This window comes from Eucyclogobius newberryi, unplaced genomic scaffold, assembly GCF_026437365.1.
Source record: "Eucyclogobius newberryi isolate DKJ021-1_F unplaced genomic scaffold, fEucNew1.0.hap1 SCAF_2, whole genome shotgun sequence".
Lineage (NCBI taxonomy): Eukaryota > Metazoa > Chordata > Actinopteri > Gobiiformes > Gobiidae > Eucyclogobius > Eucyclogobius newberryi.
The window spans coordinates 44,861,833-44,886,525 of NW_027315834.1; the positions used below are offsets into that span (position 1 = coordinate 44,861,833).

A 24,693-nucleotide genomic window follows, 5' to 3' on the forward strand; every position below is an offset into this window, starting at 1 on the left:
GATATTTCTTAACTATTATGTTAAGGGTGTTGCACAACCCTTATTATTATCAATTATACACTTAGGATAGACTACGAAACGTGAAAAAAAGCATGTTATGGCACCTTTAAATGGAGAATAGAAAATCTTCATGTTTTTGCTTTACATAATGTGCCTCGTGCCTGGTAGTAATTTGCAACAATCGCCACTTATCGGAAATACTTATGACCGGGACGGTAGGTTAAATATTAGTTAAAGAATGTATTGGGCATGCCGCATGTTCTTACTTGCCACTCCAGACGCCAGGCCGTACAGAAGACCACCCTCAGATTTGGGTTCAAATATGTGCGTCGCCGGAGGTGGACATTTTTCTTGTCGGATGAAGTTATAGAGCAACGTCTTCACGAGTCGACTTGTTAAAGACAAACTGTGAAAAAAAGAGAAGCCAATACTAGTAGACAATACTCTTAGTTTCAACAATGTAGTCCATAATCAACAACAACATCAGTGTGCAACTATATACGCATCAGAAATATACAAATAATGAATAAATGTATTATTAAAACATATGAAAATCTGTAATGCCGATGGTGAGTAACCGTACCATCTTCCCTTCATGGCATGCTGGTAGATCACACCATCTCTGAGAATGTCTTTGCTGAAGAGTTGATATGAAAACAAGACGAGCAGTGTGGACACGGCTTCAAACAGGATGCTGTAAGTTATGTCTCTACAGAAAAACAAGCACATTCAAAGTGAGCTATGTTACCCCTGGTTTAAATAAAAAAACAATAAAAAATGTGTTGCTACTTTGATCCTCCAAGTCACTGTACAATGCAATAGATTCACTATCGACCAGCCGTAGTTATCAATATACAGTTTTAATTTGGACTTTTAGTCATTGTCATTTACCACAATAAATAGTCAAACTTGCTGCTCCAAAGTCATATCTTCAAACCACATGCTTTTACCCACACAGGACTGGCTGTGGACCTTTTGAAAAGCCTCAACCAGATCATTGAAGATTTGAAATGAGTCTTGATCAAAACGTATTGATGCGCAGTCTCCCTCTGCTGGTGAGAGTGGGGAGTGAAGCGTGTTGAAATGGATATAGTTAGCAGGCTAATAGATAAGATAAGATAAGATAATCCTTTATTGTCCCACATGGGGCAACAAATCAAATAGATTTATAAATAAATAAATGGTTAATTTAAGACAATTAATATATTCAGTGATTGTTGTAGGACTGTAGTGAACATTTAGTGTCTAAGGGCTGAATGATTGTAATTTAAAAAAGGCAGAACATGACGAATGAGACACTGTAAATGATGGAGCTAGAATGTAGTGACAGTTGTGCTTTTAGTGAAGTTAAATCCTTTAATATGAATAACTCCAAAGCAGGGATACAATTCTGGTCACATAATGCATCCAATACTGAATAATATTAATAAGTTAAAAAGCATTTCTATGGAAATCCCTCTTGCAGACGTGACCTTTTTATACATTCTAAACACAGTGGGGTTCATGGATGTTATATAATCATACGATTTGTGCATACACCTTGGCTACACTCACAGCAGGGGCACTTCAACAATCAGGTGAATAAGGTTGGACAGCAGCTCCTCAAGGAGGTCTTCACGCCTGGCGTCTGCACAGTGGCAAAAACACTTATTATTTGAGACATACATTAAAAGGGCAGACACAGTAACACCAGCCCTTTACTTTTTATTGATTTTATTCAAAAGTGCATTGAATCTTTCAAATCTTAAATGGCAATGAATGCACAAACTTTTCATGAAATTGATATTTGGCTAATAAAGCATACAGTTAAAATAAATTATATTTTTGCCAAGAACATTTGCAAAATATTTCTGATCTTGGTATATCAGTTTTGAAATCTGAAATGTTGTTGAAAAGGCTGGTGCCTACATTTAAAGTATGTTTATATAATTTCATGCCAAATAGATGGGACGCTCACCTCTGCAGACTCCTGGTGTCATCTCCTGGTATGAAAACTGCAAGTGCAGCTCCTCTTCACTCATTTCTCTGATGAAAACCTTGAGCAGGCAGCGAATCATAAACAGAGCATTGTGAGCCTGCCATATAAACAGCTGACTGCAAAGAAATAGAATATAAGACGTCAACACATTAATAAAGGATTTAACCATCCTTCAAATTCAAGTAAGCACATATTTTCATTTCCAAAGTAAAATCATAATGAATGAACAATATGTGTATGCATTTAAGCATTTCATCTATGTTATGAAGATACCTCTGGGTGTTTGTACTTCATGAGAAATAATGAATTAAAATGTAAAACCAGATTTGCAGATTGCTTCTAGTTCAGAGCTGGGCAAATGAAGGCAGGTCCTCACCAGATATTAATAAAAAAGTATGATTAAAACAGCTCTGCGAAGCCTGCACCACTGCAAAATCAGCGATCAAGTGTCTGTTATTGGTAAGCGCTCACGCCTCTCCCCCTCCCTCACCGCACACCTCATCACTCCGTAAGTGAACTATGTTTTGGGCCTGTAGGCTTTATTAGACAGGAGAGGAAAGTGTGAAATGGGGCATGAGAGAGAGCGGAGGACATGCAGTGAATGTCGGAGTCGGGATTCGAACTCTCGACACTGGCATACGTCTGCTGTGTTGTCAGACATCATGACACCGCTGCAGCTGTGTCTCTCTTTCGTTTCCTCACTTACATCTCATTGCTCTCATCTGCTCTAAGTGTGCTGAATAGAAGCGCAGTCTTGTTAGTCAGTCCCGACAAAAAAAAGTCTAAACCAACAGGCAGATCTGGATGAAAATGTCAAAAAACCTCCTAAAGCAGCAGGAGTCTGAAAGGAGCAGCAGATGTAGATGAGCTCAGAGCCCAGTGTAGGGAGCGATCACTAACACTTGGTCAGGGAGTGTGCTGCAGTTTGTAGGCCTAATAATCACTCCAAATCAGAGATATAATGCTAATTCAGTTAGTAAAGGGCTGAGGAACAAGGCAACACTATTTGAAGACTGAAAAATAACTCTAGCCATAAAGGATGAAAAATAAAAAGATTTGATATATGTATAATAATCTATGTTTAAACATAAAATAACAACAAATTGAGAAGAAAATATTCAAACAAGAAAAATGGCCAATTTTCACTCACTCTTGACATTCTGTTGATATCTTTAGCTCTTTGGTCCTCCCGAGAAAAATTCTTACAAGAGCACAAAAGTTTCCGCTCCTGGGGTTGTTTTCCACTAGAAATTAAAAAAAAAAAAAGCCAAAATGTTGATGAATCAAATAAATCCACATTTATTTTTGTTCTAACGTGCAAAAACTTACTGAGCATCTTGGCTAATGGGACGACGGCTTCGTCCAACAACTTTGAGTCTCCACTGTATGAAGAGAGAAACCGAGCATAGTAACAAATACCACAGTAAGAAAGAAAGAAACAAACAAACAAACGTGTGAGTATTACCTGCAGGTGGGACTGATGAACGTGAAGGAAATGAGCTGGTTCCAGAAGGGATCATTGTCTGAAATAACCTCAGTTCCGACTAAGGCCTTGAGACTTGTATTTTCTGATAAGTCGCTGATCTGGCTCGTGTTGGCTCCCATTTTGGCCAGTAGTAAAGCTCACTATTTCTGTAAAGATGTCAAAAGAAGACAATGCTTTCGTTCATATTATGTCACCATCATATCATATTGACTTACTGTTCAATATATGAAAGCTGGAACAATATTTTGAGGGCTCAATATTTATTATGTTTTTTTTTGGAGCTCATGAGATTCAAACTAAACATAGGTTCAATGACGCATGGACTCGCTACTTGAAATTTAAATTATTTTAAAATGTTGGGGGGAAAATAGAAAATAACTCAAAAAAAAAAACAGAAGATGTGTTTGTTTACACAGTTCAATGTATGGTTTGTTCATGTTTCTGTATTTTCCAGAATAATGTTTATACTTCAAATGCATTCTCTCCCCTGTTGTACTGTGGGTATATGGAGTACTAGTAATTGTAGCGTGTGCAGTGTGTCATTCAATCAATGATTATAGTAGTAATAATTTTGGTGTTTGTCGGTCTTGTAGTTAAATGTTTCCCTTGGTAAATGTATTACATTGTAGAGTTTGTCAATTAGTACTAAATTTGCTCTGCCACTGACCTCTCATGTGACAAAAACAAGCTTGTGTTAACCCATATTCATAATTAATACAAATAATCAACATCAGAGCAAGGCAAGAACAAATAAAGGGTTAGCAATAATTACCATTACTACAAGATAAGACTGAAAATATTGAATACGCTACAAGTAGTAGTTATAGTATTATAGTATAGTATAGTAGTATAGTAGTAGTATTAGTTAGATACCTACCTGGATCTGCCTAAATATCAACAACACTAAAACCTTAAAAGACCTGAAAACGCTCTTTAAACCTCTTTGAGACACAACCTTATCTAACACAAAGAATAATTGCTCTTTCTTCTTCTTCTCCTTTGGTTGTTGTTGTTGTTGTTGGTGTTTTATGGCGGTTGGCATCCGAGTGTTGCTTTACCGCCAGACTTTATTCCCCAGACTCTGTCGTAGTCCTAAAAGTTGTTCTTCCAGTGCTTTGACCTCCAGTGCTTTGACAAAGCCCAAGAGGTCATGAGATGCCTTTGTCATTGTGGTGTTTTATGGCGGCTGGTATCCAAGTGATACATTACCGCCAGACTTTATTCTTTAGACTTTATTCTTTAGACTTTATTCCAGAGCAGACTCTTCTTCTTTGGTGCTTCCGCCGTTCATCTCAAAGCCGTGTCTCTCGCCTGCAACGCCCGGTGATTTGTCACATCAAAACATTAAATTCCTTTCCACTTTGATCCTATGGGCTTTGGAGACAATGAAACCTTCTCTCTCTTTTTTGTTTTTACAGTATAGCGTAAAACACATACTTTGAAGAAAGTCTGGCGGTAATGCAACACTCGGATGCCAACCGCCATAAAACAACAACAACAACAACAACAACAAGACTTACAACTACAGTAGGTGGCGGTAATGTAACACTTTGTGGATACCAACCGCCATAAAACACCAAAGAAGAAGAAGCTAGAGGTAAAACTACGGTTGGAACTAGGTCATATAGGGAATTGGAAAAGAAGTGACGAAATCCAACATGGCGGCGCTCATGCGGCCTAAATCACTTGCTGTTCACCTGTCTCGCAACTCTAAGTTAGCTGATTTGCTGGCCCGATAGTTAGAGACACGGCTTTGCGCAAAGAATTCAAGGGTTTGATTCCTGCACGGAGCTTTATTATCTCAAGTTTAAAAAAAAATGTTGCAGTCTAGTTTGTTTTGGGATGAGTTAGCTACACTTTTGCTAATACAAAGTCATGGTATAAACTAGTTTTAACCAAACAAAGTAAACCTAAAACTTAGGGTTAGGTTTAAGGGTTAAGGGTTGAGGGTTGAGGGTTGAGGGTTGAGGGTTAAGGGTTAAGGGTTAAGGGTTGAGGGTTGAGGGTTAAGGGTTAAGGGTTAAGGGTTAAGGGTTAAGGGTTAAGGGTTAAGGGTTGAGGGTCGGGGTTAAAGTTAAAGTTAAAGTTAAAGTTAAAGTTAAAGTTAAAGTTAAAGTTAAAGTTAAAGTTAAAGTTAAAGTTAAAGTTAAGGTTAAGGTTAAGGTTAAAGTTAGAGTTAAAGGCGCAATGGACGATTTTTCGGCGATTTGAGAACGCAGGCGGAAGTGCGCATGCACTTCTGAGTCAGCTCTTCTTTTCTCTCTTTCTCCGTCTTCATTTTGTCCCGTACACTGAGGGAACTATATTATGATAGATCCATGCGCTTAGGCACGCGGAAACGTGGGGATGAGCCTGACGCGGCTGCAGGTGAGCGGTAGGTGCGTTTTATGATTGATACGTGGCAGGACAAATGATTTATCCACGCCACGAGGAAATATGATTAAAAAAAAATCTGAAAAAAATCGTCCATTCCACTTTTAAGGCTTAAGGTTAGGGTTAAGGGTTAAGGTTAAGGTTACGGTTAAACCCAGACCCATGTGATTTACATTTTCACAATTCTTTGTTTTACATTCAATGCACGCCCATTTAAATTGTTTCTCAGCAAGACAACACCACCAGGAACTCATTGTTTGGTCCTTGTACACATCAAATGCATCGTAAACCTCAGGTTTGGACCCAAGAGTGAAAATTATTGACGGATCAGCAGAATTAGCAGGACCGTTCGCCATGTTTACTACGGTCGACCACCTGTTTACTTCCGCCCGGCTCCCGCCATGTCGTCACAGCCATTGTCGTCACTTCCTCCTTTCTAATTCCATATATGACCTAGTGCCAACCGTAAAACTACAGTAGGTGGCGGTAAAAAGCTAACCTTTTCAGCTGGCTGCCAACTGCCATTAAAAGAACAGAAGAAGAAGCACCTTGTAGAAAGCGGTCTGTGTGGTCACTATCACTCTCACATACTGTTCCGTCATCTCTGAACTCTAACTGACAAACTCTGACAACTTTTAACTAATATATCTTGTGATGCACAATACAATGCAATAATATATGATAAAAAATATATTATTTTCTAAAATAATAAGACCAAACTGACTTTTAATTTGTCATTCTGAAAAAATATATCATGCTCAATCACTGATTGATTAAAACACTCCACACACTACAATTAGTCTAGTAATTGTAAGAAAAAGAAAAGTATGTCGGTGTAATCCCTCATTCGTCCAGGCGTGTTCCATAGTAGAAAAAGCTTCAGTTGTAGTCATCTGGACTCATCCAAGAGTCATTGTCAATAAAAGAATTTAGATCGAGAACTCCGATATTAATACTGTTCTGTGGTAAGACTCGCCCATTGGGAGGAGCCTTCCTGAAGTAGAAAGAGTTGTTGGTTTCAACAGAAACTCCCCCCTTGTATCTACCGAGCTAGCCTATTCAGAATTTAATGGGCTATTAGAATCCTCTTTGTCTTTGTGAGACCCTGGCTCAACCACCCTGAGTACCTGATTAGCATCTAAATCCCCTGGTCCTGGTCCTCTACCTTTCCAGGGGTTCAGTATCCCATTATAAATAACAGGAAGATTAAATCTTAGCCCTCCATTTCTGTTTAAAGAAGGTCTTTCTTTTTTAACAAAAATAGCTTCCTTGACTCCTCTTTCAAACCATCTTTTCTCCCTGCTTAAAACCTTCACCTCACCGTCTTCAAACGAGTGATTAGAGGCTTCAAGATGGAGATGCACGGCGCTCTGAGGTCCTGAACTAGTATTTCTTCTGTGCTGATAAAGCCTCTTGTGTAGAGGCTGTTTTGTCTCACCTATGACTCTCAGCCTGCGGTTACCCCGCTTGGGCTCTCAACAGAGTGAAGAGAACCAAGAAGCAGGACAAAAGGGAAACTGAACAGAGAAGGAAGGGTGTTTCTATCCCTTATGTGTCTGGCCTGTCGGAAAAACTGCAGAGAATTTTTAGACAACACGAAGTCCCTGTTTATTTTAAACCAGGAAACACTTTAAGACAAAAACTGGTTCACCCTAAGGACAAGTTGCCGACTCAAAAACAGAGCAATGTAGTTTATTCGATCCAATGCAGTGAAGAAAGCTGTAAAGAACGGTACATAGGTGAGACAAAACAGCCTCTACACAAGAGGCTCTATCAGCACAGGAGAAATACAAGTTCAGGACCACAGAGCGCCGTGCATCTCCATCTTGAAGCCTCTAATCACTCGTTTGAAGACGGTGAGGTGAAGGTTTTAAGCAGGGAGAAAAGATGGTTTGAAAGAGGAGTCAAGGAAGCTATTTTTGTTAAAAAAGAAAGACCTTCTTTAAACAGAAATGGAGGGCTAAGATTTAATCTTCCTGTTATTTATAATGGTATACTGAACCCCTGGAAAGGTAGAGGACCAGGACCAGGACATTTAGATGCTAATCAGGTACTCAGGGTGGTTGAGCCAGGGTCTCACAAAGACAAAGAGGATTCTAATAGGCCATTCAAATTCTGAATAGGCTAGCTCGGTAGATACAAGGGGGGAGTTTCTGTTGAAACCAACAACTCTTTCTACTTCAGGAAGGCTCCTCCCAATGGGCGGGTCTTACCACAGAACAGTATTAATATCGGAGTTCTCGATCTAAATTCTTTTATTGACAATGACTCTTGGATGAGAGTCGAAACGTCTATTTTTTCAAACTGAGTCCAGATGACTACAACTGAAGCTTTTTCTACTATAAAAAAAGAAAAAGAAGAAGAATAAATTTGGTGTTTGTCGGTTTTGTAGTTTTATCAGAATGACAAGTTAAACGCTTTGCTATTAAGACGATGCCTATGCTACAATAACAGTTCTAGTAGTTCTGGACAGTTGCTATGATCATTGCATGATTACAAGTAGTGCCATGATTGATAGTAGTTAGTAGTTCTAGAACAAACTACTAGAATATTCCACCACTCTAAAAGATAGGAAACATTGCAAATTTGACGAGAAATCCTAAATATACTAAAATACTAAAGGAATACCAAAATAAATAAAGGAATACCAAAATAGCAAGAATCACACAAAAAATATCGACAAAAACAACCTTGAATGACGAAAATCAGACCAAACGTATCTTGTCCAAAAGATATTCTAGATCTAATAGTGTGTATTACGCACTCATTTAATGCCATATTGTGGACGATTCCAAGCAATGCGATACAATCTCCATGGAAACAATTACATGGAAAACCCTCCATCAGAATAGTTGCAGAGTGCACGTTTAAATATTGGTTTAAGGTCACTGCTCATAGAGGATTGTCATTGTTAAACTTAAACTTAGATTAGCAGCGGGTTGTGTAAACAGGGCGTAGACTTCTCTTTCAAACATGACACACCGTAAGGTTTGAAATAAAAGTCTAAAAGTTAAATATTCAAACATGTATGTGACTTGAATAATAGGGCTGCAAAATATATCCAGATTGCATAGAAATTGCAATTGGAGACAACGCAGTAATCCAATCACAGACTGCAAATAGAATGCCCTCTACAAAGAACAGAATCTCTTTTTTATAGAAAATGTTGTTGACCCTGTAGTTTAGAGCTCTGAAACTGAAATGCAGGGTACTGCAACACTTGGATGCAAACCGCCATAAAACAACAACAACAACAACAACAACAACAGCACTGGAAGTCAAGGCACTGGAAGAAGAACTTTTAGGACTACAACAAAGTATAAACTTTTAGGACTACGACAAAGTATAAGGAATAAAGTCTGGCGGTAATGCAACACTCGGATGTCAACCGCCATAAAACAACAACAACTGAAATGCATCAGGTTCTTGCTCTCTCATGTTTTCACAACATGCACTTCAACAGAAAGCTTCTTTTGAGAAAGGACATCACAATCACAATATAAAATGTGTAGCCCACAAAGAAAATGAAATCTTCTGCACAAAATGTATGAATTAAAACGCTGCACACATTTAAAAGTGATATAGGTTTGAGTTTCTCTTTTTGTTCTTTGCACCCAATTTTCATTCCACACAGTAGCATTTTGTTACTATTTATTTTTCACTGTAAACTGAAGAAAGCTGTGCAGGACCATAGAGGACTCTAAAAAGATATATTGCAAAACCCATACCTAAAAGCTATCAAAATGGTACATATTTTTAATAGGCTGTTTATCCATCTGTATTTGTGTAACAATGTATTATTATTTATGTATATGTCTCTGTATGTCTCTCTTTTTTTAATTGTTTTATGCTGTAACCCTTGGTGTGTGATTTTGTTTCCTCTGAGCCAACATTTCAGCAAAAATGGCATGACCAAAGGCTGTGTCCAAATGTTATCATGATGGCTGTAATTTAAACATTACAATTAAACAAACGTGCAGCATTATTGAGAACAGTGGAGAACACAGACCTATAGATGGCTTCAGTTTATGGCTTCAGCTTATGTAGCTTGGCTCTTTCAATTTGAAAAACTAAGTGAAAATAGCTCATTAGTTTTAAATGAATAATCGCATTGTGGGAAAAGTGCTTTAACCTGTGTTGACACCAGCAACATTCATTTGGCAACATTAGCTAGCAGTTAGCTCAGTGTCAGTAGAAGCAGCAGCTAAAAGGACCGAGACAGCGAGTAAAATGAACAATAATAGAAGTCAAGTTTAGAATATCCAGTGCATTATTATCCCAATGTTTAGTGGATGTACCGTGAAACTGTGACATGCTAAGACTCACATAGCATCAGTTGAGCAACGCTTACCTGTCATAAATGTCATAAATGTTTCTCCCGCTTTTCCAGGCGCCACGAACGTAAAGAGAAGGCCGTTTTTATTCCTTCGTTGAGAACCAGAGTAAATGTATTCATTACATGTATATTATATATCTACAGCACCGATCTTTAGTTCTAGTTTTATCATCAAACTTCACTCCGGTGGCACTTGACTAGCTCCTCCCGTCACCGATTTCCACGTCACCAAACCTTGCGTAATGACGACGTCGATGCGTCGTCGCTGACGCACGTCAAATAGAAACGTAAATAAATATAAAAACATAGTATGGACAAAGAATAGAGAACCAAAGAGAAAAAAAGAAACGCTATACAATATAAAAAACAATAATCCATGGACTCTATTGAAAAATTCATAGACAACTTTTCTTGTAAAAACGAATTTATTTCACCCATATAAACAGAATGATTTTTACCTCTGAGATCATTAACAGAAACTTTATTCAAACTATGCTTTTGTACAATAGATCTGTATATGGAATGTAATATGCATTATAATAAAAGTGTAATAGAACATGAAAGAAATCTTTACACAAAAAATTTAAGATTTTTTTTTTATTTAAGAAGTGTTTTTAATCATTTTAATATATATTCTATATATATTCTTTATAACTTAAATTGTTTTGTGTTTACTGTATATTAATAGGAAATTGTAAGTAGATAAATTATCAAAAACAACTATAAACTATCTCTATATTCTCATTATTATCACATTATATTATAACATTCACAGCAATTCTTTCAGTCGGTCTTCTTGTCAGGTTGTAAAGGTAATCCACTAGCCATGCTTGCTTTATCGTTTTCAAGCTGAAAGAAACATCAGGAACAAATTTATACATATCCTAACATTTTTAAACACAACAGTAAATTAAAAAAAAGTTCAGAAAAACAGATGATACATCTCAACAGCCAAACCTTTATTTCAACGTATTAGTGTTGGTAAGAAACTAATAGCTTACATGAAAATATGCATTTGGACTTTAGAGTTACTCTTTAATTGTATAGCATTAATTCAAATCAAAGGAATACATTGCAGTGCGTGGATCTGGCCATTTAAATTTAAGGACCAGAAATGTAAAAAAGGACACACTGCTCTTGTGCTATGCACATATGTTATTTTGCCTTTTCCAATTAGTGATACATACATGTAACAAATGGATGCAACAAACATAAACCTGTTTAATTCTTATGTCGCATATCACACCATAATGCAACTTAAAGTGAAAGTATTCCAGTATTCAGAGTACACAAATACATTTTCAAAGTAACTCTGCCTATTTGTTGCTCCTTTAATCCATTTATGTTTAGTTTGTATTTGACCTACCTTACAAGACCCATTGGGCTGGTTTTGAATATTGTCACTTGTGCCTGTTTCTTGGACAGCCCGTTTGGTCCAAAACTTATTAATAATAGGGGAAATGAAGGGGTAGATGAAGGGCTCCAGGAACCTCTTGTAGACCCACAGTAAGACAGGAATCACAATGCAGGGAATGCACACCATGGCTGGAAGGAGAAGGACCTAAGGAGAAGGACCTAAGGACATCGGGGAAAAACATCGATTAACGAGTAAAAGAACAGTGACATCTGTAGCAAAAACATCATACGCATTATCATGCCACATTACACGTTTAGTTTTATTATTCGAACTCTTTTTACTGAGTTTAGGTTTGGTTATTATTAACAGATACGGCTAACAATGACATAATGCGTCATTAGCCAAGTCGAGTAGAGAGACCCCCCTAGATCCGATTACCTTAGATCAATATGGCAATTGTTTATTTTACTAAACAATGAATATCTTACCGACACAAAAGCAGAAATTAGATTCAGCAACAATCAAAAAGGTCTTTAAACGTGTTTCAGTCCGTTTGGTCCAACAGCTTTCTGAGCATGCGTAGTAGCAACTTCCGCATTACACGGAAGTTGTAGCGTGACATGTTGTTTTTGTGCGGCGCTAATCTCAAAACATCACTGAGAATACCTGTGAAATAAAAGAACGTAAGTGGCCGAGACGTGGTAGATTATGGCGGAATGTTAATCATTAGTTCAGAAGGAATTCACAATGCTCAGTAAGATCATGTCTCGTTCACTTTGCAGAACAAATGCGTTAGAAACTAAAACTTTGCCCTGATATTTCATTTATCTGCCATTTGTATAACAAATGAATCGCTTCTATGTTTTATTTGCAGACTGAATATGCCCCTGTCAACTCAATCTCAGGCCGACGATGAAGTGTACGTGTTGGTAGCTACATTGGATAATGCCCGCAATTTGTCCAACATCCTGAAAGCCATTGCGTTCAAAGATCATGCCATCTTCAGTGCCACTCCAAATGGACTCAAAGTCACCGTAGAGGACTCTAAATGTTTTCAAGCTAATGCCTTCATCCAGGTGTGTTTGAAAGGCCATCTGTTATAGCGAGTTGTATGGTTTGGAGCATAATGACCCGGTGTTGCATTTCCCAGGCTGAGATCTTCCAAGAGTTTACAATCAAAGACGATTTAGTGGGCTTTCAGGTTAATCTCACTGTTTTGCTTGATTGCCTTAACATCTTTGGAGGAAGCACGGTGCCAGGTCAGTCACAAAGAAACGCCACAAAGTGCATCTAAAGTGGGTTCATTGTTATACACAATGTGGTAATGATGTTGCAGGAGTCTCAACAGCCCTGCGGATGTGCTATGTAGGCTATGGATACCCTTTGACTTTGTTTCTTGAGGAAGGAGGAGTGGTCACTGTATGCAAGATAAACACTCAAGAGCCAGAGGAGCCGATTGACTTTGAGTTTTGCAGCAGTAATGTCACCAACAAAGTAAGTCTGTGCACCCCACTTCTCGCTTCCCATAACATACACTATCATTGAGTTATCCATTTAATTTCAATGTTTAAGGTGATCCTGCAGTCTGAGAGTTTGAAGGAAGCATTCTCTGAACTAGACATGACAAGTGAAGTGTTGCAAATAACCATGTCACCGACACAGCCATATTTTCGGTCTGTAAACATTTTTAGAATGTATTACTATAATAATTTATGTTGTCTTAATTCTAAAATGTGTTTCCCACAAATAACTAGACTGTCCACATTTGGGAACTCTGGAAATGCACATTATGATTATCCCAAAGACTCGGACATGATGGAGTTGTTTCAGTGCACAAAGACGCAGACCAATAGGTGAAACTACCGGTATACTTTGATACATTTGTAAAGCTTTAGTTTACATGTTACTATTGCCTATGTTATGTCCACAGGTACAAGATGTCTTTGTTAAAACCATCAACCAAGGCCCTGGCATTGTCTTGTAAAGTGTCAGTGAGGACGGACAACAGGGGCTTCCTGTCTCTGCAGTACCTGGTCAGGAACGATGATGGACAAATCTGCTTTGTGGAGTACTACTGTTGTCCAGATGAGGAGGTTGAAGAAGAATGATCAAAGAGACAATTGGAATCGCATAATCTATTCTTATGAAGTTCACCTAGAACTTGTGCCTATGAGTGTGTTGTGTGAGTGCTGGTGATTGGAGAGAGACGTTGATACACATCAAGTTTTGAGCAGTTGAAACTAGAGCAGCTGGAGTGTTAAGAGTGAAACACTCTAAAAAGTGAACTTCTGTCTGGACTGGTCCACTTGGGACATGTGCCAGGCCAGCCACTATCAAGTTCAAATTTGAATTACTACCAATTTATATTGTTTGTATCGGTTAGAAAAATATGTTTAGGTGTTGCAATTTTATACTGAAATATATTTAAATAAAAATCTTTATATTTTGACCATCTCCCTATTTAAAAATTTACACATCGATATAGTCAATACTGTTACATAAACTTTATTTATCAAAAGACATGATGTAGAGGGATTAATCATTTGTTTCCATTCAAGAAAGATTAGGCCACATTCAAACAGATCTTTTTTTTTACCTACGAGCCATCTGCACCCTCTGTCTCTTAAAGGGTTTGTTCTTCTTAACAGCTTTGGGTTCAGGCGGTTCGGACTGTATTTGAACTGGCTTGTCATCAGCTGGTGTAAGAAACACATCCGCTGTGACATCCTTAGTAACATCCTCCTTTGCTTCAGTCTTCTTCATTTTTTGGAGTTCTTTAACCATCTGCTTTTCACGGACCTTGGCAGCCGTTGCCAGACGCATCTGTCTTCGGTGCTACAAATGCATAAGACGACAAGGTTGACCCAGACATTTCCCAATGGAAACAATAAATTGACTTGGTTGGCTTTTACCATATTAGGAGATAGGAAGTTTTCATTTTCAAAAAGAGTGGGTCCTCCAAAACTTCCCTGAAAGATCTTAATTAGGTTCAGAACAAACCGAGGGCCTATTTCCACCAGAGAAGCATCCTCCTCTATAATCTGGATGCCAAACACATAAAACAAAGTCTAAATTACATCTTACAATTTTTTAAAATGTATTATTATTATTATGCACTTTCTTACCTGATAGTTCCTAAACCAGATTCTATCATCTGCAATGGTAAATGTGATGACATGGTCCACGAAAGGCTGACTCTTGGGATGGTACCGAGGAGTAGAGAATGTCTGGAAAAATGAAATCCTGATATTAATACAAAATTTAAAAAACATCAAAACCTGTGTTTATCAAAGAAGCATCACCTGTATAAAGAGCTCCTTCAGTAATGCATAGTGGGGCTCTCTGTCAAATTTCTGTAAAAAGGACAAAAATATGTCAATGCAAAAACTAACATAATAGTATTACAAATTCAACATCGTGAACAACATTTCTTACAGGATCGAAAGACAGCAACGGCCGAGATCCTTTTAGACAGTTTCCAGTCATTTTGAGTTCTGCCAGTGTGTGGACTATTGGAGAATAATAGACAAAATAAAAAAGACATTCACAAATGCGTTTACAGTGAGACAACTCTCACTAACACCACGACTAAAGCAACTTACTATTCTGAACAAGAAATTTCGCAGACGGCCCATGTGGACTGTTCGAAACCCTGCAGATAAAACAGAATGATGAAGAGATGTTCGGCTTTATTGCAATAATCAAACGTAAAACAGCAAAAACGGCCATACCACAAATAAAGATCTTGCTTTTTCTTTGCCTCAAAAAATAGACATTTGTTGCAGTTTTTGATTTCACACACCTAACAAACGAATTCGGAAAAACATTCACAACGTATAATAACACAGTGGATAAGATGTAGAATATGATGAATATGAAAAATTGGACATGAACTCACCTCGTTGATTACAAACAGTTTGTCCTTTCTGTCCATTTTTGTATCTGCATACAAAACTTTAGTTAATTTCTTCAAATGACCAAGAACGCATTAAAGCAAACATTATCAAAAGAACATTGACCTGCTTTGGAATGAGGCATTAAAGTCCTAAGATCCTGCATCAGATGCCTTGTCCTGAAGTTGACACCCCTTGAGGAGAATATCAAAACCCTTTCCTTGTTGGTCCATTTCCCCTGTAAAAAGCAGTCATGGTTATAACAGTACTACATCTTATCAGTGTTAAACAGTGTACATCGTTTTTAACAGTAGATTTACGGGAATATGGGGGAAAAAACACTTGTCCCTGTTGCTACATCTGATCATAACACGAAGGAGGCGTTACCATGGACACGGGGCGAGGCACGGTAACTTCATTGTACTTCGGGCTGATTTCAGTCTGTTCTTCGTCTTCATCGGCCACAAATTTGACTTTCTTTGAGTTTTTCGGAGCAGAACCTTGTGCCCCACGTTTCCTCACGAACGCCGCCATGTTGAGTCCAGTGTTTACCGGGAAGTGGAGAATAGAAGAAGCGCATGGTAAACTGGGACAGGACGCCCCTAGTGCCGCGGAGGTGATACTGCAGAGTTGGGTCATATGTAAGATAAAAAATAAACTAAAATAAAAATAAAGTATGATTTTTGTTGTTGTTGTTGTATGCTTTTATCGCACTTAAAAAACTAGAAACAGTATGCATCTTTACCGTGTGTGGGCTTGCATCTCCACAAACTGATTTCTTATTAAATTATGGAAATTACAGGCAAACATAATACTTCTCATGTGTGCAATCTGATTTGTTTCTGATCGTTCACGTTCGTGCAGATTTTGACATGGAAAACTTTGCAAAACACTGAAATGAAAGACAAAACTCTAAAGATTCAGAGCTATATTAACATAGTCGATATTAGTTATAGATAGAATAGATATTGAAACACGTTAACCCATTTATTGTCCCTAACCCTTTGAAAATATTCTTTTTTTTAAAATTCGTAATAAAACAGAAAATAACCTTCATAGTGTGCATGTAAACCCCGATGTAAACCATACATCCATGAAGTAAACACACACCAAAAACCAGATCTAACGATGTTATTATTCGAGTTTCCGGATACATGTAAATTTAGTGATTGTATGGTTCAGTAGCAGTAATAATAATAATAATAATAATAATAATAATAATAATAATAATAATAATAATAGTAATAATAATAATAACGATAATGATAATGATAATGATAATAACAATCCCTTGTTTGTGTATAAACCTGTCACTTTGCTGATTCACCACTAGAGCGCGCCACAACTCCGGTCTATTTTCATTCTCCAAACCGATACGCTCTCATTTCATCACCCAAAACTAGAAACAATAGATTTAGGAATTCACCACATGAAAATATTTAAAAATAACAAACTGGAACTCGCTAATAAAGGAGTTTCCAAACCGTCTCTGTTGTTCTTCCTCCGAGCCTCCAGGGGGAAGCACTGCGCAACACGTCTGCTGCAAAACCGGCGAGACGTAAACCGAGCGTCACGTGTTCGGTGCACAGAATGGAGTCCAGCAGCTCTTATATATAGGACAAAAACACTGCTATTTTTTTTTTTTACCCTCGTGATTAAATCTAAACACCAAACTATAGCGTTAGACATGTTTATCAGCAGTTTACTTGTCATAGCGTCACTTCAATTGCATCTTAGCTGACGTGAGCTACTGTTTTTACTTCTCACATATTTATTTTATCGACATTATTGGTTCACAATTCATCTACAACAATGAGGTGCCACTATGAAGTTCTTGGTGTCAAACGCGATGCCGGAGACGTTGATCTGAAGAAAACCTATCGCAAACTAGCACTGAAGTGGCATCCAGGTAAGTCCAGGATGGATCGATGAGGCGGCTGCGGCTGCCGATGCGTCTTTGGATGAATTGTACTTGTGTTAAATGTGTTTAATCCCTCAGATAAGAACTTGGACAATGCCGACGAAGCCTCGGAACAGTTCAAGTTGATTCAGGCCGCGTACGACGTGCTCAGTGACCCACAAGAGAGAGCCTGGTGTGTCCAAATGTATTTTAAAGATGCCACTTGACTTTTTCTTCATTTACCATCTAATGAATGTGAAATTGAAATGGTTGAAATGCAAGAAACACCCAAACTGTGTCGATCAGTCCATTCCTCCACAGTTTCTACTCTTTATATTATTTACTTAAGAAGATTACCTGATTGTTCCACTTATAGTTACAGTAAATCAGACATCAGATGCAGAGTCTCTGCTTCACAAAAAGCAAAAGGGTATTTGCTTGCGCTCCAAAAGGAACAGCTTCAGTTTGAATTGATGGGATATAACTTTATGTTTTTATTGAAATATTGTTAATACATTCCTAATATTTACCCAAGGTACGACAATCACAGAGAAGCCTTGCTCAAAGGAGGCCTGAGTGGAGATTATGAGGACGACAGCATAGACTTACTTCAATACTTCACTGTCACTTGTTACTCTGGCTATGGAGATGATGAAAAGGTATGATATTTAAAAGGAAGATGGCATCTTTATGATTCTAAAATCTGTTTCAAATGTGTATTATAGATATATTCTCAAATTAGACAATTATGGGTTTCCTTGTGTATTCTAGGGATTTTACACAGTTTATAAGAATATTTTTGAGCTCATTGCAAAAGAGGAGCTGGAGCAGACCAAAGTGGAGGAAGAAGATGTGGATGATGCATTTCCTGCTTTTGGAGATTCTCAGAGTGACTATGATACTGTAAGCAAGTTTATTTTTATTTAGTTTTTCAAGTTATGTGGTGTAGTAGAAAAAGCTTCAGTTGTAGTCATCTGGACTCAGTTAGAAAAAATACTATATTATATACTAAAAATACTATATAAAAATACTTATATTTTTTCTAACTGAGTCCAGATGACTGCAACTGAAGCTTTTTCTACTATGGAACACGCCTGGACGAATGAGGGATTACACCGACAAGTTATGTCGTGGCGTAATAAAAAAATATATATTTTTCTTTATAGGTTGTGCACATATTTTATGCTTACTGGCAGAGTTTTTGCACTCGAAAAAACTTTGCCTGGAAAGAAGAGTATGATACAAGGCAGGCATCCAACCGCTGGGAAAAAAGAGCTATGGAGAAGGAGAACAAGAAGACCAGGGAAAAAGCTCGAAAGGAGCGCAATGAGCTGGTGCGCCAACTGGTAGCCTTTGTGCGGAAGCGTGACCGACGCGTGCAGGCTCACCGAAAACTGGTAGAAGAACAAAACGCAGAAAAGACTAAGAAGGTGGAGGAACTGCGACGTAAACAGAAGCGCGACCAAGCCAAGTGAGTAGAAGTCGACGATTGGATTGTTTTAAACTGTGATGCTGTGATATTTATGGTGCTGTTGAATTGAACTCAATTCATCAAAGACTGGCAGAAGAATACAAGGAGCAGAGTTGGGCAGCCATGTCTGAACTAGAGAAGGAATTGCAGCAGATCGAGGCCGAGTACGGAGAGGAGTTTGGAGATGCATCCGAGAGTGAAGAGGAAGAGCTGGATTTGGATGCACAAGAGAAAGGTGCTCAGTTTTGCCATAAAGACCTCAGTACATGAGTATTTAGATAAGACATTTTTTTTGTTTTAGTCTAAAATATCCCAAATTATTCATACTCATTCTATTTTGCATTGCTGAAGTCAAATGATTAAAAAAAATATTATTATTATTGTTTACAAGGTTTTGCAAATCCTCAAATAAGATTATTGACTCTTATTTATTGTGTTCATCAGTTGTTCACAAGTTCTAACTCTTGCCATGGCCCCCTAAAAATGATCCAGTTGGGTCCAGTTATGGGCTGCTGAAAGAACTACTCTATCCTAACAAGCAGTTTGTCATCAGATTTGATTCTAACCATTTACTGTATGACACTTCCCTGGCCCTGACAAGCAGCCCTTTAGCATTAAGTTGAATGAAAAATGAAGCATCTAGCGTAGCATTGCATACTACAGTCTTTGGTCAGTTTCTAGTTTCCTCACTTCCTATAAAATCAGACTTATTACTCTGGGAAATAGAAAATTTAGGTTTTTTGTTCTTTTTTAAATATTGCAACAAAATGCTCATTAGCGGTTATATAAAACGAATTGTACAGTACTGACTAATTGATTATTTTCTGTCTTATTTTACTTGCATACGCAGATGCTGAGGAGATTGATTATGACGAGCTCACCCTTGATGACTTTGACTTGTACTGTCTAGCCTGTGATAAATCCTTCAAATCAGATAAAGCGTGAGTACTGGACAATGGGCCCTGATGTGGCCATATATGGTGCTAAATAAACCCAATGTATTACAACAAACCATGCAAAAGGTTTAGACTTTTCTAATCACATTCATTTACATACACTTCTCAATGATCTGAAGCCATTGTTTTGCTTGGTGAAAAGATCGATCTGAGACAAAGGCATGGAAACTGACAGCATTTGCTCATGAATTTAAGATGAAGAAATGGAAGCCTCTGCGTACGAGCCTTGAATGTATCTGTGGCTTTCTCTACCTGCAGTAAGATGAACCATGAAAAATCCAAAAAGCATCGGGAGATGGTAGCATTGCTACGGCAACAGTTGGAGGAGGAAGATGAGTCACTCGACAAGAAGCTGGATGAAGAAGAACGTGGAGAGGGAAATGAGGATGAAGAGGAGGAGGAGGAAGAAGATGAGGATAAACCCAAGCAAAAGTATGCTGTAATTATAAAATGAAATTATTGTAAGATTATTGTATTATGTTTTTTTTTTCCCTAAAGACTTTCCAAAAAGCAGAAGAGAAAGAATAAGCTACAGAAAGCAACCCATGTATGTACCGTAGTGTGTACATTATATTTACTTACAAGACATTGTATTAGTTAACACTTATTTACAAAATGCAGAGTACTCCAGAGGAAGATGTCCAGCCCAAGATGACCATCTCAAACTGTGTCGAAGCCCCTGAAGAAATAGAAGAACCCACAGAGTCAGAAGAGGGGAGAGAGCCGGAGGCCACTCAGCGCAAGAGGTTAGACACTTTTCTTTTTTTAGGAATTTGAAAGTTTAAACTTGAGGGTGAAAATCGTTGTGTGTCTAAAATGATTTGTAAGGTTTGTAACTAGGGATGTCCCGAGCCGATCACGTAGTTTCAGACTCAATCTAAATCGGATGTTGCATCCTGATCATTGATCGGATGTACATTTTACTCTTATTAGTTTGATCAGTGCTATACATTTCAAGCTTATTATTAGACATGAATACCCCAGTAGAAGTCTCTCACCTCCGTATAATGCATGAATGGATCACATTTTACTGCCGTAAAGCCCACACTAGTAGTGTAAACTTTAGTTTTGTTTTACGCTGTGGATCGCACGCACGGCGTAAAACAAAAAGTGTAGAGGGTGAAGAGAACGGGCGCGTACATGAGGACTTGCTTTCCCAACGCAGCGTGATAGACACCGTGGCTAACGCGAGGAAGATTGTAGGTCACTTCAAACACTTGCCCCATGCTTACTCTCGACTTGAAGACATTCAGACGGATTTCATCAAGAAAAACATACATTTTATTATTAATTTATTACTGGCATTGGAGTGGAGGACGCCGTCATCTCCCTGCTGCACCGCTCTCTCTCTCACCTGGAAAAGCCTGGCAGCTCTGTGAGGATCCTGTTCTTCGATCTCTCCAGCGCCTTCAACACCATCAGCCGCTGCTCCTGAGGGACAAGCTGGAGACGGCTGGTGTGGAGTACGACCTGCAGAGTGGATCCTGGACTACCTCACAGACCAACCCCAGTTAGTAAGAGCCCGGGACTGTGTGTCTGACACTCGGACCTGCAGTGTGGGGGCGCCCCAGGGCACTGTCCTCACGCCCTTTCTCTTCACCCTTTACACTGCAGACTTCAGACATGACACGGACAGCTGTGTCCTGCAGAAGTTCTCTGACGACTCTGCCATCATCGGACTCATCACGGACGACGATGATGTGGAGTACAGAGGACTGGAGCAGGACTTTGTGGACTGGTGTCAGCGGAACCACCTCCTCATCAAAGCGAGGAAGACCAAGGAGATGGTGGTGGACTTCCACAGACACCACCCCACTGCCCCCTCACCAGTGAACATCCAGGGACGGGACATTGAGAGAGTGACTCATACAAGTACCTGGGTGTTCATCTGAACCACAAACTGGACTGGACTCATAACACAGACGCACTGTACAGGAAGAGCCAGAGTCGGCTCTACCTCCTGAGGAGACTCAGGTCTTTTGGAGTGACAGGGCCACTCTTGAAGACCTTCTACGACTCTGTGGTGGCATCAGCTCCTGTACGGTGTGGCCTGCTGGAGCAGCAGCATCACAGAGAGGGAGAGGAAGAAGCTGGACAAAGTCATCAAGAAGTCCAGCTCCGTCCTGGGCTGTGCTCTGGACTCGGTGCAGGAGGTGGGGGACAGAAGGGTCCTGGCTAGATTCACATCTGTGCTGGACCATGAGTGTCGCCCCCTGCAGGACACTCTGTCCGCTCTGGAGAGCAGCTTCAGTGAGAGACTGATCCACCCTCGATGTGTGAAGGAAAGGTTCCGTAGGTCTTTCCTTCCTGCTGCTGTCAGACTTTATAACAAAAACTGTTAGTACTGAACATGTATAACTGTCATACCATGTGTTTTTGAAGTTTCTGTTATCTGTTCTTTGTTGTTTACTTCTGTACCTACTTTGTGTTGCAACACTGGAATTTCCCCATTGTGGGACAAATAAAGGCTTATCTTATCTTAAGCCAGAAGAAAATTAAGAGTGCAGTTCTCAAAAGCACATTATGTCCTTACTTTATGACACTGTTGCACTTTCATTTAATACTTTGTTTATTTGTTTACATGCCTGCTGGCTATTGTAAGTTGAGCTGCTATTTTTATTTAATTCACATTTTGCACATTATTTTTCTTATTCAAGCTACCTCAAAGAAAGGTGGACTGTTAAAGTGTTAAATAAAACAAAAACTGCAGAAAACCCGTTTATGTTGCATTTGTGACATTTTTTAATGTGTTACGAAAGTATCGGATCGGACTCGGTATCGGTAGATACTCAAAATCAGATGACTCGGCCAAAAAATCCTGATCGGGACGTCCCTATTTGTAACATTTATCAACCACTTATCATAGACTGTGATCTCAGTGTATTTAATATCTTTTTGAAATAGTTTATTTTCACAGCTCTTTGTACCTCATACAAAATGTATCAAGCATTTCAGTGAGCAAAGCAGGAATTCAACTTGAATGAATGTATTTATTTGTTATCTATAAATCAATGTTGAGCTTTTAGAAACTATTTGTTTCAAGCGTAGAGCCTCGTTATTTCACAACATGCTTATTGAAATCAATGTATATATGACAGTATCCCTTGCAATGTAAAATGCATATCTTTAATTCATAGTATATTGTCAGTTGCAGTTCTGGAAAAACTAAAGCAAAAAAAGGAGTTTTCAAAGACAAAACAAAACCGGTGACGGCAGAAAATGGAGAACAGGATGGAGAGGTTTGTAATCTACAGCATATTTTGTAAAGTTTTCTGTTTATTACGAAAGCTAAAAAAAGGTTCACAAAAAAGACTGTTCACATGTACTTTACCATTGATAACGAGTATGCAATATTTTCTAATGAAAGTACATACTATCTGCAGAAAGAAGTAAACCTCCGCTGTGAGACCTGTAACAATGACTTTCCAACACGAAACAAATTATTTGACCATCTTAAAATCAGTGGCCATGCGATGGCGCTCTCCAAGAATGCTGTTCACTCTTCCTCAGGCAAAAACAAGAAAGACAAGAGGAAAAACCGATAACACACCCACCATCTTTGTGCTATGCCACCGTCCTTCGGAGAGCCACTGCAGTAGAACTTTTAATGGACCCCACCTGTAAAACTACCATCTCCACTTGAACAAACTGAACAGGATGAACAGCCTCCTTTTGCATGTGCAGGACTCAATGAAGTGAGTTGTGAGACAAAACACTGTAGAGGAGTTTACATTAAAAGGTTTTCCAAATCATATTGCTAGCCATGCATCATTCTTGTTGTTCTAAGTACAACACACACTCACACACGCGCAACACACACACACAACACATACACGTAACACACACGCGCAACACACACACAACACACACGTAACACAACTCGGGAATGTCATGAAAAATGCCAACTTTTCTTGTCATTCATTTAAAAAAGTCAAACCTGGATATAGTATAGATTCCTTACACATAGTGAAATATTTCAAGCCTTTAATTTGTCAAATTTCGATAAATATGGATCACAGACAATAAAACACTAAATTCAGTATCTCAGTAAATTTGAATTTTACATAAGATCAATTAAAAACCACATTTTACACAGAAATGTCAGTCTTCTAAAAAGGATGTTCATTTCTATGCACTCAATACTTGGTTGGGCCTCCTTTTGCACAAATGACTGTAATGGAAGCCGAGGTTGCTTTAATAACGGCCTCATGTCATCTGCAGTGTTGAGTCTGGTGTCAATCACCACAGTAACACCATAGTCACTGAAGCATTCCAGCTGGAAAAGAAAAGCATCTCCATAAAGCTTCTCTGCAGAAGGAAGCATGAAGTGCTCTCAAATGTTCTGGTTGATGGCTGTGTTGACTGTGGACTTCAGAAAACATGGCAGCCCAAATCATTACAGACTGGAAACACACTGGACTTCAAGCATGGATTATGTGTCTCTCCACTCTTTCTCCAGACTCTTGGACCTTTATTATCAAATGATATGCAAAATGTACTTTCATCTGAAAAGAGTACTTTGGACCACTGAACAACAGTCCAGATATTTCCCTCCACAGTCCAGGTCAAACGCTTAAGTGTCTTAAAAAGAGGAAAGTGACATTTTTCTCACATGTCAAGAGTGTGAATATGCTTGGAGACAGCACTCAGAACAACCAGCTTCTTTAGTCATGATCTTTTGTGGTCAATGTCTTCTGGTCCCCATGATTGTGTAGCGTAGTGACCCACACGGAGAGACTTTAGAGGCTCAGGAAACCTTTACAGGTGTTTTGAAATAATTAGCTCATCAGATTGTGAGGTAGGTTTTATTGTTCTCTTGTCCATAATTATCAAAACTTTACAACATAAAGGCTTGAAATATTTCACTCCATGTGGGAGGAATCTATACTATATCCAGGTTTGAGTTTTGTAGAACCTGGAATAGAGTTACAAGTCATTTTTAT

General features: G+C 38.6%; 5 protein-coding genes across 7 annotated transcripts in view; 2 read left to right on the forward strand and 3 right to left on the reverse strand.

Annotated features, from left to right (window-relative positions):
• Positions 1-10,403, reverse strand: part of dym (dymeclin) — a 37,502-nt gene extending 27,099 nt beyond the window's left edge. The window contains exons 1-8 of the mRNA XM_072453217.1: positions 10,189-10,403; positions 3,444-3,610; positions 3,308-3,360; positions 3,129-3,222; positions 1,958-2,094; positions 1,555-1,627; positions 584-709; positions 267-406 (exon numbers count right to left, since the gene is read on the reverse strand). Coding sequence (XP_072309318.1) covers positions 267-406; positions 584-709; positions 1,555-1,627; positions 1,958-2,094; positions 3,129-3,222; positions 3,308-3,360; positions 3,444-3,583 — 763 coding nt within the window. The 5' untranslated portion in view covers positions 3,584-3,610; positions 10,189-10,403. The remainder of the gene's footprint in view (positions 1-266; positions 407-583; positions 710-1,554; positions 1,628-1,957; positions 2,095-3,128; positions 3,223-3,307; positions 3,361-3,443; positions 3,611-10,188) is intronic.
• Positions 10,404-10,849: 446 nt separating this feature from the next.
• LOC140366956 (UPF0729 protein C18orf32 homolog) lies at positions 10,850-12,095 on the reverse strand. 2 transcript variants are annotated; one of them, XM_072453219.1, is made up of 3 exons: positions 12,019-12,095; positions 11,540-11,734; positions 10,850-11,022 (listed from the first exon to the last, which is right to left on the reverse strand). In XM_072453219.1, the coding sequence occupies exons 2-3, from the start codon at positions 11,714-11,716 to the stop codon at positions 10,957-10,959; spliced, it is 243 nt and encodes an 80-aa protein (XP_072309320.1). In that variant the 5' UTR covers positions 11,717-11,734; positions 12,019-12,095; the 3' UTR covers positions 10,850-10,956. The 2 variants fall into 2 exon arrangements, with proteins under 2 accessions (XP_072309320.1, XP_072309321.1); XM_072453220.1 differs by having other exon boundaries at positions 11,540-11,748; positions 12,019-12,087.
• A 20-nt stretch (positions 12,096-12,115) lies between these two features.
• On the forward strand, positions 12,116-13,738 carry rad1 (RAD1 homolog (S. pombe)). Its single transcript, XM_072453218.1, has 7 exons — positions 12,116-12,213; positions 12,405-12,606; positions 12,681-12,789; positions 12,867-13,024; positions 13,103-13,203; positions 13,285-13,383; positions 13,461-13,738. Exons 2-7 carry the CDS (start codon positions 12,412-12,414, stop codon positions 13,636-13,638), a joined length of 840 nt encoding a protein of 279 aa, XP_072309319.1. The 5' UTR covers positions 12,116-12,213; positions 12,405-12,411; the 3' UTR covers positions 13,639-13,738.
• Positions 13,739-14,098: 360 nt separating this feature from the next.
• On the reverse strand, positions 14,099-15,989 carry bxdc2 (brix domain containing 2). The gene is made up of 10 exons (XM_072453221.1): positions 15,811-15,989; positions 15,550-15,661; positions 15,429-15,472; positions 15,262-15,332; positions 15,133-15,182; positions 14,966-15,039; positions 14,833-14,883; positions 14,656-14,757; positions 14,443-14,571; positions 14,099-14,365 (listed from the first exon to the last, which is right to left on the reverse strand). Exons 1-10 carry the CDS (start codon positions 15,955-15,957, stop codon positions 14,123-14,125), a joined length of 1,023 nt encoding a protein of 340 aa, XP_072309322.1. The 5' UTR covers positions 15,958-15,989; the 3' UTR covers positions 14,099-14,122.
• Positions 15,990-17,043: 1,054 nt separating this feature from the next.
• On the forward strand, positions 17,044-23,463 carry dnajc21 (DnaJ heat shock protein family (Hsp40) member C21). 2 transcript variants are annotated; one of them, XM_072453222.1, is made up of 12 exons: positions 17,044-17,332; positions 17,423-17,516; positions 17,859-17,982; positions 18,095-18,226; positions 18,490-18,794; positions 18,881-19,029; positions 19,645-19,735; positions 20,009-20,182; positions 20,249-20,297; positions 20,372-20,496; positions 22,899-22,989; positions 23,134-23,463. In XM_072453222.1, the coding sequence occupies exons 1-12, from the start codon at positions 17,236-17,238 to the stop codon at positions 23,293-23,295; spliced, it is 1,593 nt and encodes a 530-aa protein (XP_072309323.1). In that variant the 5' UTR covers positions 17,044-17,235; the 3' UTR covers positions 23,296-23,463. The 2 variants fall into 2 exon arrangements, with proteins under 2 accessions (XP_072309323.1, XP_072309324.1); XM_072453223.1 differs by having other exon boundaries at positions 22,905-22,989.
• Positions 23,464-24,693: the final 1,230 nt, after the last annotated feature.